Source organism: Pseudorca crassidens, chromosome 5, assembly GCF_039906515.1.
Source record: "Pseudorca crassidens isolate mPseCra1 chromosome 5, mPseCra1.hap1, whole genome shotgun sequence".
Taxonomy (NCBI): Eukaryota; Metazoa; Chordata; class Mammalia; order Artiodactyla; family Delphinidae; genus Pseudorca; species Pseudorca crassidens.
The window spans coordinates 38,588,929-38,603,670 of NC_090300.1; the positions used below are offsets into that span (position 1 = coordinate 38,588,929).

At 35.8% G+C, this 14,742-nt stretch overlaps 1 protein-coding gene across 5 annotated transcripts in view; it reads right to left on the reverse strand.

The window, feature by feature from the left end:
- Nucleotides 1–14,742, reverse strand: part of DNAJC13 (DnaJ heat shock protein family (Hsp40) member C13) — a 121,479-nt gene that overhangs the window by 94,562 nt on the left and 12,175 nt on the right. For 3 of the 5 annotated variants that reach the window (XR_010943518.1, XM_067737805.1, XM_067737804.1), the window contains exons 2-3: nucleotides 11,521–11,628; nucleotides 11,275–11,355 (exon numbers count right to left, since the gene is read on the reverse strand). Coding sequence is in view for 4 of the 5 variants with exons in the window: in XM_067737805.1 (XP_067593906.1) it covers nucleotides 11,275–11,355; nucleotides 11,521–11,612 (173 nt within the window). In the remaining variant the exon portion in view is untranslated. The remainder of the gene's footprint in view (nucleotides 1–11,274; nucleotides 11,356–11,520; nucleotides 11,629–14,742) is intronic. The other 2 variants (XM_067737807.1, XM_067737806.1) reach the window with 1 other exon arrangement.

Here is a 14,742-nt window from a genome sequence, read left to right on the forward strand (position 1 = left end):
CTCTCAACCACTGCGCCACCAGGGAAGCCCTATATCCACTTTTTTAAAGATTCTTTTCCCATATACGCCATTACAGAGTACTGAGTAGAATTCCCTGTGCTATACAATAGGTCCTTTTTAGTTATCTATTTTATATATAGTAGCGTGTACATGTCAATCCCAATCTTCCAATTTATCCCTCCCCCCCTTAACCCCTGGTAAACATGTTTGTTTTCTACATCTTTGACTCTATTTCTGTTTTGTACATGAGTTCATTTCAAACATGCCAATTTTTATAATCCTGAAATAAAACTACAGAACTTATTTATTTTACTCTGGGAGCAAAAGTGTAAGAATTAAATGCCTGAAATGTTCCAAATGTCAACTAATGTTGTCATATTCAAAATCTTAGAGGATCTCAGTTAAGAAAATATACTTTTCAATTCTATACTAATTTCCTCCACACAACGAAGCCCTTTCTAATTTCTAACATTTTTCTCATGTAACTTTTTCATCCTGATTTGTGCCGTGCAAAAGAACTTTCCAAAATGATGGAAACATTCTGTATCTACACTGTCCAATTAGGTAGCTCTACTGAGCACTTGAAATGTGGATAATGAGCAACTGAATTTTAAATTTTATTTAAACTTAAATAGCCATGCATGTTTAGTGGCTACCATATGGGAGAGAACACAATCTAGATCCTGCAGCAAAAGGATGCTGGAGTGAGGTGCTCATTAGGCCCAAAGTACTGTCATGACTAGTAAACTCAGAGCTATGTTTCAGATAAATACAGAGCTCTAAAGCCTTCCTAAGAAGAGAGCTGTAAGAAAATTCTCAGGAGAATTCCCTTCCATTCCCCTTTCTTCCCCTTCCTTTCTTCTAAGAGCTCCCCATGCCTCTCTCCTCTAGAATGGCTGCTGGACTACTCTTTAACGTTAGGGCAAATACTTCTAGGTCATTTAAAACATTTATAAGCAGCCCTAAACCTTCAAAGAGTATCTAAAAAGTCCCTTGGAGATCAGATTTAGAGATTAAAATCTGAATGAGCTCACATGTATGGTATGTTAGTTACACCTGCAATTTAAGGTTTTTCTCTTAAATTTTACTTTCACCAAGTCACTGGTGTCTTAAGTCATAAAGAATAGACAAATACTCTATAAATTCAAGGAGGTACATGTCTTCCTTATCTTTGAAACTCTAACTCCTAGCATAGTACCCAGCACTGCATAAAGCCAGGTACTCAATAAATGTTTATCCAATAGCTAAACAGACCAGTCCATGCATTCAGATCTATATGACCCATGAGTTTACTCTTGCTTTTAAAACACAATATAAATCAGATAGCAATTAACAGCACACCAATTTTTTTCTTCATAACCATTGTGACACCAGGAAAAGACTAAGTTCATATCTTTAGGAAGAAAATACATTTTATTCATTATCTGTAATGAGAAACTGCCATTTTAATTTTTTTTAAATATTTTTTATTGAAATATAGCTGATTTGCAATGTTGTGGGGTTTTTGTTTGTTCTTTTGGCTGCATCGGGTCTTCATTGCTGCACGAGGCCTTTCTCTAGTGGCGGCGAGCAGCGTCTACTCTTCGTTGTGGTGCGCGGGCTTCTCATTGCAGTGGCTTCTCTTGTTGTGGAGCACGGGCTCTAGGCACGCGGGCTTCAGTTGTTGTGGTGCGCAGGCTCAGTAGTTGTGGTGCGCCGGCTCAGTAGTTGTGGCTCGCAGGCTCTAGAGCACAGGCTCAGTAGTTGTGGCACACGGGCTTAGTTGCTCTGCAGCATGTGGGACCTTCCTGAACCAGGGCTCGAACCCGTGTCCCCTGCATTGGCAGGCGGATTCTTAACCACTGCACCACCAGGGAAGTCCATGAAATTGCCATTTTTAAATCATAATAATTTAATTTGCAGTTCTATGGGTCTGAGATGAATCTCTTGGCTAATTCTTAAAAATTATCATACTAAAAACAAGTTCTTATTACAAAATATACAGCTACATAAAATCAACTACAAAAGGAATAAAGAATAAAGTAGACAAAATGAGAAATATATGACAGATGATGCCATACACATGATGAAATGTGAAAGCAAACACCTTTGCCCCCAATGAAATTAATATTCATTAGTAAATATATAATATTCAATATATTTACTGCACTTGTTTACTTTTCTTCAGGAACTAAAGCCACACACATCAGTAAATGCCTGTAGGGAGTAGGCATTTCTTCCACTCCTTAAGTTTTCTTAACTCACAGATTTATTCCAATGTGATAGCCTATTAAGAAATGATTTATATTACCCATTAACTATAAGGTTATTTAGAATCAGGAAACTAATGGTACTCAAATAAATTACAAAGTATTTGAGACAACTGCTTTCTGTGTTGGGTCATTTTGCTCCCATAGCAATCGGTGATAAAGAACTGGGTGATAAGAACAAAAGATGTGCTAACAATAGTGCTGATAAGAAAGATCATCTGACAGCAAAGCAAGACCGCTGAAGCAAAAACTGGGGATGTACTCCAGTTTTGGATCTTGATAAGTGATGTTCAGATTTTTTAACAGACAGATTAAATTTATATTAACTTACATGAAAACAAACACACTCCTGTATTAATTCCTGCAAATAAAAATGTTATGCCATTCTTAAACTTTCTAGTCCTTATGAATATTGCTTTCTTCTTTGAAACAACTTTTTATATCACGATTTTTTTCCATATGGCAAATTTTTGGGGGGGGGAGAGAAAAAACTAATATATTAGATCAGATATTGCATATTAAGTATTATCATGGATTGATCCAATATTAAATGAGCATAGTGTGCTGGGTTGAACGGTGTGGCAGTGAATAAGAGTCCCTTAAAGACCTAGTTTCCTCTGGGCAGATATTTTGTTTGTTATTTAGTTAACTAATTCAGACATCTGAAATAAACCTCAAAGTAGTAATAGCTAAGATACCTGTCGGTCATTGTATGAAAGTTTATTTCGGATTTGAATTTCTTAACTAGCTTATATCAATTAGGCATGTACAATAGTATCAAGAGAAAGAGGTATTACAAAAATATTGGCCACCATCACAATGTCATACCCTTCTGCACAAAAATTCATATTATTCAGTTCTCTCAAAATAGAGAAAATTAAACATTACTTTTTTGTAAGGTATAGAAAAAGCTTGTGTTTATTATAAAATAATGGTTCTCAAATTTCTTGGGATAATAAAACCTTTGTGTGTTACTTTTAAAGTTAAGATCCTCAATCCTTTCAGTGGACAGTCTATGCAACAGGTCTCAAATAAGCCAAACACATCTAATCAGAGTTGGAAGACAGCTTTTATGTTACCTCATCTAGTCCTTATAACATACAGCTCGAACCCTTATAGTACCTTGAGTAAAGTTGGCTACTTTTAGTAGTTGACGACTACCAGTACGAGAGAACCAACTAACCTATTTGTTTTCCAGTACTGCAGATATTGACTATTGTTCCTTAGTTCTAAGCCAATATATACTTCTCCACAAATTTCACCCTCTGGTCCAAGTTCTGTCTTTCAGCTTCATATGAAGCATACCTAATTTTTCTGCCAATCAGACTTTCAGTGCGAATTCTTTCCTAGGTTGAACACCTAGGTGCCTCAACCATTTAAAAGTAAGATCTGGGGGCTTCCCTGGTGGAGCGGTGGCTAAGAATCTGCCTGCCAATGCAGCGGACATGGGTTTGAGCCCTGGCCAGGGAAGATCCCACATGCCGCGGAGCAACTCAGCCCGTGTGCCACAACTATTGAAGCCCGTGTGCCTAGAGCCTGTGCTCCACAACAAGAAAAGCCACCACAATGAGAAGCCCACGCACAGCAACAAAGAGTAGCCCCTGTTGGCCGCAACTAGAGAAAGCCTGCGTGGAGCAACAAAGACCCAACGCAGCCAAAAATAAAATAAAATAAATAAACAAAAAGATTTGGACACCAATTTCTAGGAGCCTTTAGGATTCTCACAGAATCTAGAGTTTTTCCTTTTATTATTAAAAGCTTGAGAATCTAGTTACTTGAACTAAATTTTAGTCCATCAGATAACGTAACTAGGGATAACTGAAGTGCAAGTTTTCTCAAAGAGTTAAGAGATCAATGGTAAGCACTCTGACAGTTAAGCCCATCAGCTCTGGAGTCACACTGCCTGGGTTCAAATACTGCCTAAACTGTTCACTTACTGTGTATCCTCTGATAACTTGCTTAACCTCTCTAAGCTTCAGTTTCCGCATCTGAAAGATGTGGATAATATGCATACTTAGCTCATAATGTGAGAATTAAATAATCCATGTAAAGTACTTGTCACTTAGTGTTTATAATCAATAAATGTTATTCTTATTGCTCTTATTCTGTTGACTGAATAATGGGCGGGAGGGTTCAACACTCCACTAGTCACTGAACTAATTATTATCAGTATCATTATGTTTCAAGTATCCACGACTGCTGAATTCATATTTAAAATACAGAACAAAATTAATTGATCATTCATCTCATTATATTACCGGGATACTCCATTCTGGTCAAACTCCACTTGAAAGATGAGTTTCACCTGAGAGGGCTCATTTACATTAGAAGTTGTATTCCTCAGAAAAGAGAAAAAAGAAATGTATAGGAAACATTCTGCGGTAACTCAGTGAGAAAATGTCCCACTTCTAATTAAAGGGCATCCCATGAAACGTAGTATTTTTTTTTTTTTTTTTTTTTTTTTTGCGGTACGCAGGCCTCTCACCGTTGTGGCCTCTCCCGTTGCGGAGCATAGGCTCCGGACGCACAGGCTCAGCGGCCATGGCTCACGGGCCCGGCCGCTCCACGGCATGTGGGATCTTCCTGGACCAGGGCACGAACCCGTGTCCCCTGCATTGGCAGGCGGACTCTCAACCACTGCGCCACCAGGGAAGCCCGAAACGTAGTATTTTAAGGACTTATTTTCTGTGATGCAGGGTCCATATTTTTTCCTGCTCACATGGAGCTTTCTTTTAAACAGGCTTTTTTAGAGCAGTTTTAGGTTCACAATAATATTAAGCAGAAGGTACAAAGATTCCCAGTATACTCCCTGTTCACACCCATGCACAGCCTCCCCCGTTATCAACAAGCCCCACCATAGTGATACATTTGTTAAAACTGGTGAACCTACACTGACACATCATTATCCAACAAAATCCACAGTTTACATTAGAGTTCACTCTTGGTGCCTTACATTCTATGGTTTGGACCAAAGTATAATGACATGTATCCACCATTACAGTATCATAGAGTAGTTTCACTGTCCTAAAAATCCTCTGAACTCTCCCTATTCATCCTTTCCTCCCTGCTAAACCTTGAAAGCCATGATCTTTCTACTGTCTCCAAAGTTTTGCCTTTTCCACAATGTCATATACTGCAGTTGGAATCATATAGCACGTGGCCTTTTCAGACGGGCTTCTTTCATTTAATATTATTATGCATTTAAATTTCCTCCATGTCTTTTCATGACTTAATGGTTCATTTTTTTTAGTGCTGAATAATATTCATTGTCTGCATGTACTACAGTTTACTCATTCACCTACTGAAAGACATCTTGGTTGTCTTCAAGTTTCAGTAATCATGAATAAAGCTGCTATCAACATCTGTGTGCAGGTTTCTGTGTGGGCATAAGTTTTCAACTCCTTTGGGTAAACTGAGTGTAACTGCTGGATCATACGGTAAGAGAACGTTGAGTGTTGTAAGAAACCACCAAACTATTTTCCAAAGCGGCTATACCATTTTGTATTCCCACCAGCAATAAATGTGATTTCCTGTTGCTTCACATCCTCACCAGCATTTCGAGTTGTCAGTGTTCTGGATTTTGGCCATTCTAGTAGATGTGTAGTGGTATCTCTACATTTGCATGCATTTCTCTGAATTATTTGCCATCTATATATTTTCTTTCCTGTTTTTTTTTGGCTGCGCCGCACAGCATGTGGGATCTTAGTTCCCCGACCAGGGATCAAACCCGTGCCCCCTGCAGTAGAAGTGTGAAGTCCTAACCACTGGACCGCCAGGGAATTTCCTGAATATTTTCTTTGGTGAGGTCTCTGTTAAGATCTTCGGCTCATTTTTTAATTGAGTTGTTTGTCTTCTTATTGTTGAGTTTTAAGGATTCGTTGTATAACAGTGCTTTATAAAATATGTCTTTTGCAAATATTTTCTCCCAGCTTGTCTTTACATTCTCTTGATAGTGTCTTTCACAAAGCAGAAGTTTTCAACTTTAATGCAGTCCAACTTATCAATTCATTTTTTTCATGGCTAATGTATTTGGTGTTGTATCTAAAAAGTCATCACCAAACCCAAGGTCATCTAGATTTTCTCCAATGTTATCTTCTTGGAATTTTATAATTTTACATTTCACACTTAGGTCTGTGATCCATTTTGAGTTAATTTTGTGAAGGATGTAGAATCCATGCCTAGATTCATTTTGTTGCATGTGGATGTCCAGGTGTTCAAGTATCATTTGCTGGAAAGACTCTTTGCTCCTAAAACTAGCTTTTAATAGAGCATTGTGTGTAAAATATAAAATTCCTAGCAGATGTGATCCTATTGCATTTGAAAGATATTCAAATACCAGACTGCTTGATAATAAGCACAAAGAGATGTACAAAGAAAACACAAAGAGAATTCAGGATGGACGCATGTGAGGTTTAGAGGCTGGCAGGGTCAAGGGCTAAAATCAACAAAGCAGGGGAAAAAAACCCCAGGTTTCCTAGAGTTATCAGAGTTGGTGAGATGTGTAAATGCCAGGCAGCTAAAGAGAAGAGTCTCTCTTCTCTTGTAGGATTCTATTCCTACATTATAAGAAAGGTATGAGAAATTCACTAGCTTCCCTTTCCCTCAACTCTTCTCTCAATTTCCTGTATCTAGTCATTACACAGGCTGTCTATGAATGTAGTGGGCAACTGCCAATGAATTTCATAGACTGATTATGATATATCCCAATGTACTGCAGTTAAAATCCTGTTCAGATACTAAAATGCTACTTTTAAATTCAGAGCATTTGCTACAATTAATGTATGCAAATATTAAAGTGATCCACAGGTAGATTTTACATGTAATTTCCATCCAGAAAAAAATTAAGCATCTAATTTTCAACATTACTGTGAAGTTTTCCATAGTGAATCTGCATTTCTGCTTTAACTGAAATGTATGCATCTTCCTTCCTATCAGAAATGACTTGCCAGGTCAAAAAGGAAACTTTGTTCTTTCATGAAAGAAAAGTGCTTTTTACCACTGAAATCTCCTCCCCCTTCCTGCTCCTTCCAGACAAAGATATAATTTAACTGTGTACTTTACAAGTGGGAAAATGACAAACACAGCATTTCTGCTAGCCAAGGGGTGAAGAGACCTTAATCATTAAAAACATGAGTAGCGGCTGCAATGTAAACATATGAAAACTATTACAAAGGTAAAATGAAATAGGTCACATGAATATCCCCAAGGGAAATATCTGGAAAGGTTATCTTTAATTTAGGTATATTAAGATAAAGAAAAATATTTGTCCATCTTTACTGTCACTATCAATAACATTTTCTAAAATGTTGGGGTTGAGTTGGAATCTCTTTAAAACTGAGGCCCTAAAACCCCAAAATCACACACAAAATTTGTTGCATATAGATGTGTTGCTAGAGAGAGGGTTCAAATAGCAACTCTGAAACAACAGAAAATTTTTAATATTGACCATTTACTTTTTTCATAAGACCAATGAGAAATACTTTAAACTTAGATTAGAATTGGCTACATAAAATAGGTAATATAATAAAAGATTCAGTGCCACATAATAATGTATATAACCTAATGAAATGATTCATTATCTGGAAAATGTAGTACCTTTCAAGAAGTTAAAAGTTTCAAGGTGTGTACACTGAAAGCAACAAAATACTGTTGAAAGAAATTTTAAAAGATTTCAATGTTAAGACATCCTATGTTTGTGGATCAGAAGACTTAACATTCTTAAGGTGGCGATACTCCCCTAATTGATCTATAGATTCAATGCAATCCGTATCAAAATTCCAGTTGCCTTTTTTGTAAAATTGACTACTGACCCTAAGATTCATTTGGAAATGCAAGAGACCTAGAAAAGGCAACATAATTTGAAAATAAACAAAGTTGGAACCTGAAACTTTCTAGTTTTGAAACCTAGTACAAAGCTACAGTAATTAAGACAATATGGTTTTGGGAATTCCCTGGCAGTCCAGTGGTTAGGACTCAGTGCTTTCACTGCCATGGGCCCAGGTTTGATCCCTGGTCCGGGGAACTAAAACCCCACAAGCCGTGTGGCACGGCCAAAAAAAAAAAAAAAAAAAAAGACAATATGGTTCTGCCATAACGGTAGGCAAGGCATATAGATCAATGGAATAGAACTGAGAATTCAGGAATAAACTTTTACGGTCAATTGATATTTGACAAGGTTGTCAAAACAGTTCAATGGGGAAAGAATAGTTTTTTCAACAAATGGTGCTGGGATAACTAGATATCCACATGCAAAAGAATAAAGCTGGATCCCTACTTCCCACTGCACACAAAAATTAACCCAAAATCAAAATTATAAAACTCTTAGAAGAAAACATAGGAATAAATGTTTGAGACCTTGGATTAGGTAATGGCTTCTTAGATGTGACACCAAAAGCACAAATGGCAATAGAAAAAAATAGATTGGATTCATCAAAATTTCATCAAAATTAAAACCTTTGTGCTTCAAAGCATACCCTCAAGAAAGTGAAAAGACAACCCACTGAGCAGAAGGGTTGCAAATCAAACCTCTATAAGGAAGTTGTATTCATAATACATAAAGAACTTATGCAACTCAACAACAGAAGAATAAACAACTCAATTAAAAACTGGGTAAATGATTTGAATAGACATTTCATGAAATATACAAAAAATGGCCAATAAGCACATGAAAAGATACTCAACATCTTAGTTATTAGGGAAATGCAAATCAAAACCACAATGAGATACCACTTCATATGCACTAGAATGGCTAAAATGAAAAGAAAGACAATAACAAGTGTTGGTAAGGATGTTGAGAAATTGGAATTCTCATACATTGATGAGAGGATTATAAAATGCCGCAGCCACTTTGGAAAACAGTTTGGCTATTCCTCAAAAAGTTAACCATAGAGTTACCATATAATTCTATGTAACTCCATATACTGGATTGGCCAAAAAGTTCGTTTGGGTGTTTGGTAAGATGTTACGGAAAAACCCCAATGAACTCTGGCCAACCCAATACCATCAATTCCACTCCTAGGTATATAGCCAAGAGAACTGGAAATATAGATTCACCCAAAAACTTGTATGTGTTATAGTAGCACTATTCTATTCATAATAGTAAAAACGTAGAAACACTATAAGTGTCCATCAACAGATGAATGGATAAACAAAATGTGGCAATATCCATACAATAGATTTGGCAATAAAAAGAAATGAAGTACTAACACATGCTACAACGTGGATAAACCTTGAAAACATGCTAAGTGAAAGAAGATAGTCAGAAAAGATCACATATTGGATGAGCCCATTTATATGTGATGTCCTAAATAAGCAATACAGAGACAAAAAATAGATTAGTGGGTGCCAGATGCAGGGAAGAGGGGAGAGGGGAGGAATTGCTAATATATTTAGAGGAGTATTTTTGGGGGGTGAGGAAAGTGTTCTATAAATAGTTAGTGGTGATGGTTCACAACTCTACAAATATACTAAAAAAACCACAGAATTGTACACTTAAAAAGAGTTTTATGTTAAGTAAATTATATCAATAAAGCTGTTATAAAAACAAAACAAAAAAGTTTCAAGGTGTGAATGATGGAGGTAAGGAATTGTGCTTGGAGCACAGAAATAGTTCTGCTCCAAATAATTACAAAAAAGGAAAGAAAAAAAAGGATTGTTTTAAGTCACAGTCATTACTAAGAACATTAAAAGTTTTTCCAGGTGATCACAGTTACTGATAAGCTCACGAAGCAAAAAGTATTACTGGAAGTTTGTTCTTTAGAATTAATTCAACAGTATGCTATAATTGTATTAAAAAACAAAAGCTATATTATGATGATTAGAGCAATTTAACTCTTGAGGAAAAAATAAAGATCATTTAAATATACAACTTTTTTTAAGGCTAAAAGAACTAAAGAGACTCATACTATTCTGGATGCGCCAATATTCTAACTTTGCTTTATGAAATTACCTGAAGAAAAAAATTTCAAGACAAGTATTCCACAGGATAACAATTAAGTAGCTCATACAACTGAGCTACTAAAAGGAAACAAAATTAAACACTCAAATCTTTCAAAATTATAGTCAGTTTCTTAATGCAAACCAGAAACACTACAGAATTCAGATGTTGCACCATTCTAAGAAGTTACAACACTATTACCTAAAAAATGGAAAGTTAAAAATAAGAACTACCCCAACCTCTCTCCTCATCCTCCAGAGGAAAAAAAAAAAAAGAATAAGAACTAAAGTTATTGGCTTTGTACACATGTCATGTTTTATCTGTCTGAGGTCTGATCTGGAATAATGTGGTTACCTATTTGTCAAAGTGTGGCACACTCATTTTACTTATTACTACTCAAAATGACCATAGACTAAATTTTTTTGTAATGGTCAAAAGGTGCCATTCACTGAATACTCAATGTATTTAAGGTATAATTTTAAAACCTTCACATACTCCATATCAATTCATTTAATCCTTATATCAGTCTGAGGGGTAGGAATTACTATCCATTTTACAAAAGGATACATAAGCATGTACACCTTGCTTTGACCACACAAGTTACTGAAAAATGTCATCATCCCCTCCCAAGGAAGAGACCAAACCCAATTTTTACATTTCATTACAGGTTTAAAAAAAGATTACAAAATGCAATATTGGCATATTTTCCCTGAGAGTCAAATGGAAATGAATATGTATTGATAACATAGGCTTATCTTTAAGCAACAGAGTTGTGAAGTTAACACTCCACTACTACATAACCTCATCGTTAATTGATAGCATTCAAGACAGTGGATAACTGGTTTATATTCCTTTTAATTCCTACCAAATTCCTTCCCAAGACAGAGAAAACCAGACATATCAAAAGAAAAAAGAACAATAATTTATTCTAAATGTAGCATTTGCATTTAAAATATGTACATATGCTTTTCAGAAGAGAAGGGCTGAATGACATTATTGAGTTGTGCAGTACTATTCAAGACACTAAAAAAGTAATGTTTAAAATACTTTATAGAGGCAGAGAAAAGTAAAGCCAACAGAAATACTTACTTTCCCCTCCATGAATGTTTTGTTGTGTAGAAACATGCTAAATCCTTATTTTCCCTAATTATGTTCATTTTGTGCTGAAACCTGAAAGATAAAAATATGGATAAATTTCATAATAGTGCTATCCTTAAGAGTTTTCCCTGAATCTCCCATACCATAATTTCATAGCCTGCCATATGGCACTGATTTTAAGACACCAATTTTTCTACACGACCATAAGGTTTTAAAGGATAGGGATGGTCTGTTCACCTCTCTATCACAGCCTTTAGTACAGCATATTGCCACAGCTCTCTTCCACTACACTGGGTTTCTTGAGGACAAGAATCGCCCTCTATCAACATCTCGATTGCAGAGAACCTAATTAAAAAAATGTTAAAGTAAATGAATCTTTAAATCTCACATTGCCAAACAATGTCTTAACACATGATGGGCACCCAAGGGTCAAACCAATTCTAATAGGTTTTTGTCTATTAGACAAAACACTTAGCTAAACACTTAGTTGCTAAGTGTCAGCCATCTTGCTGTCCGTGTCACTTTAAAGGGAACCTATTGTAAATAAGTAAGGTTTAATTTAATAGTCTCATTATAAAAGTAATTCAAGTACATAAAAAATTTTTAATGTTCATAAAGTAAAGCATCTTTCATCCTAGCATCCAAAGATAATCATTCTAGCTTCCCTTCTTCTATCTAGAAAAAATAACTTTTTAAACAAAATTGAGATTGTCATTCATACCACTTAACCTGTTTTTACAGAATATTAACCTTTTTCCACAGAATTATACTTTGAGAAAATAATTTTTAAGTCACATGGTATTCCATACTAGACCAATGCTACTCAAAGTGTAGTTGCAAACATCAAGATGAGTGCAGAAATTAAGTGTTTATAAATGTTTATTACAGTTTGGCTAGTGAGCTCTTTAGTTAAACAGGACAGTTGAAGATTGTTGAACTTCCTAACAGCCACAGGCAGAGGGACCATGTTATGTGCAATATTTCAAGATTAGTTTGTTGACTATAACCTTGAGGTGTAAAAAATCCAGAATCCATTTATCTCATGAAAAAATTTCAATTTAGCTAATTTTACACAATAATTGCATAAACTGGCTACTAATGAAAGACTGATGATAAATTTTGAAAATTCTGCATCATTTGCTTCACACTGAATAAAAGTTAAAAATGAATATGGTTATTTATTTCTTGTGTCACTTGGCTATTGCTTCCTACCCTTAATAATTAGAAATGCTCTCTAAAAAATACTGTAAGGTACATACCAAAGGGTCAATAATGCAAACTGGTTAGAAGTATGGTTAGAAGTATGGTTCACTTAGCTTTCTTTACATCTTTATATGTCTAAACTTTTTTTAGTCAACAAGTATTCTTTTCATAATTAGAATAAAACCATTTTTATCCAAAAACATTTTTATAACAGCTTTTTGAGACACAATTCACACACCATAAAATTCACCCTTTTAAAAGTGTACGATTCATGGGTTTTTAGCATATCCAGAGTTCTACAACCAACACAGTATTTTTATCACCCCAAAAAGAAACCCCTGCTAGGAGCCACTCCCCAATCCCCCTCACTCCCACCACCTGGCATCCACTAATCTACTTCCTGTCACTACGCACTTGCCTATTTTGGAATCCCATACAAATAGAATCATACAATATGTGGTCTTTGTGACTGGCTTCTTTCACTTAGCATAACATTTTCAAAGTTTATCCATGTTGTGGCATGGATCAGTTTCCTTCTATTGTATAGATGCAACACATTTTATCATCAGTTGATGGGCATTTGTGTTGTTTCTACTTTTTGGCTATTATCAATCATGCTATGAACAATCATTTTGTGTGAATGTTTTCATTTCTCTTGGATATGTATCTGAGAGGCAAACACATTTTTAAAGATACCTCTATTTTGACATTGCTTTCTTCATTCTTCTTGTTTTTCTATCAGCAAATTAGCAAGGGCCTCTGTACTCTATGTATTGTAGAACGCTCTTCCCCTAGATATCTACATGGCTAACACCTTCAGCTCCTTCAACTCTGTCCAAATGTCACCTTTACAATGAGGCCTAGGCTAACTATCTTGTTTTAAATTGTGATTACCCTCCTCATTCTACACTCTCTATCTTAACTCCTACTCATATTTTCTCTAGGGTACCTTTCAGAGTCTAACGTGCAATTTAGTCTATTTATTATTTATCTAATCCTACTAGAATATCCAGAGAGGCATTTTTGTCTGTTATGCTCATTTTCTCTAGGCTCTCCAGAGCTGGCAAGAGTACCTAACACAAAACAGGTGCTCAATGAGTATTTGAGTGAACGAATGAAATTCAGCAACCCCATGAGCAATTCTGATAGCCACTTCAAACTTGATATTCTAACAGGTACTCCCAAATAAGGTTTTGGCAAACCTTCCAGAAAAACATCATCAATTCATGCTCTGAGGAATAATAGGAGAACCACAAGTAACAGCAAGTTTAGAGAAACCATTATTGTTACCAGAGAGGAAATATCTCTTAACAGTCAATGACATCTTCCTACTAGTGTGCATGGAGACAGTTAAATATAGTCCTATCATTTGGTGTGCTGTTTTGTTTTTTCTGGATTGTATATCTGAAATGACACAGGCAGCCAACCAAGAATTACTACACCAGCACACATCATCCCTGCCTCCTGAATTACTTGTAGTAAACGATATTGCTGAAAAGAAACTTAGGCTGGATCTCTGAAAAGGTGCCAAAAAAGTGAAAAACTATAGGTCTACAGATGATATTTTCCCCTTACATACTGTAACTGAAGATTGGAAAAATGTAAGAAAAAGGAGGACAGAAAAGGTAAATGGCTGACATTGAAGAGTGGAGTTTGGATTCTGAGTCCACAATTTCTTACATCAGAATGACTGACTGAACCAAAGGCCTATCTAGAGAAAACTGACAAGAAAGAAAATGTCTTTGAGTGAAGACTGGCTGACCTCATCAAGGGACTTTAAAAGGAAAGTGAGAGAAAAAATAATATGAGTTTAAAATGACAGCCACAGAGAACTTATGGCATGACCCAGGAGTAAAGATCCCTAATAAATCAAAGGGGAGGGGGAAATCTCACAATAACAAAGCAAATTTAAGAATTAAAAAAAAACCCCTAAAGAATGATCTCATAAGTATCACTGGTTTGGGGGAATATGTAACTCAAACGGATTTTTTAGGAGGGGAATGAATTAAAACAAGTTTACATCAAGAAGGCTTATCTACAACTTTTTGGAGACCTATGAACTCGGGGGTGATGAAAATACTAGACTCCAGAGAGTTCCAAGGTTAGGATAAAGGGAGAGAAGATAAAACACATTAATATAAAATTAAACTACTAGAAGACATACAGATGGCCAACAGGTATATGAAAAGATATTCAATGTCACTATCAGGGAGATGCAACTCAAAACTACAAGATACTGCCTCACACCTGTTCAAT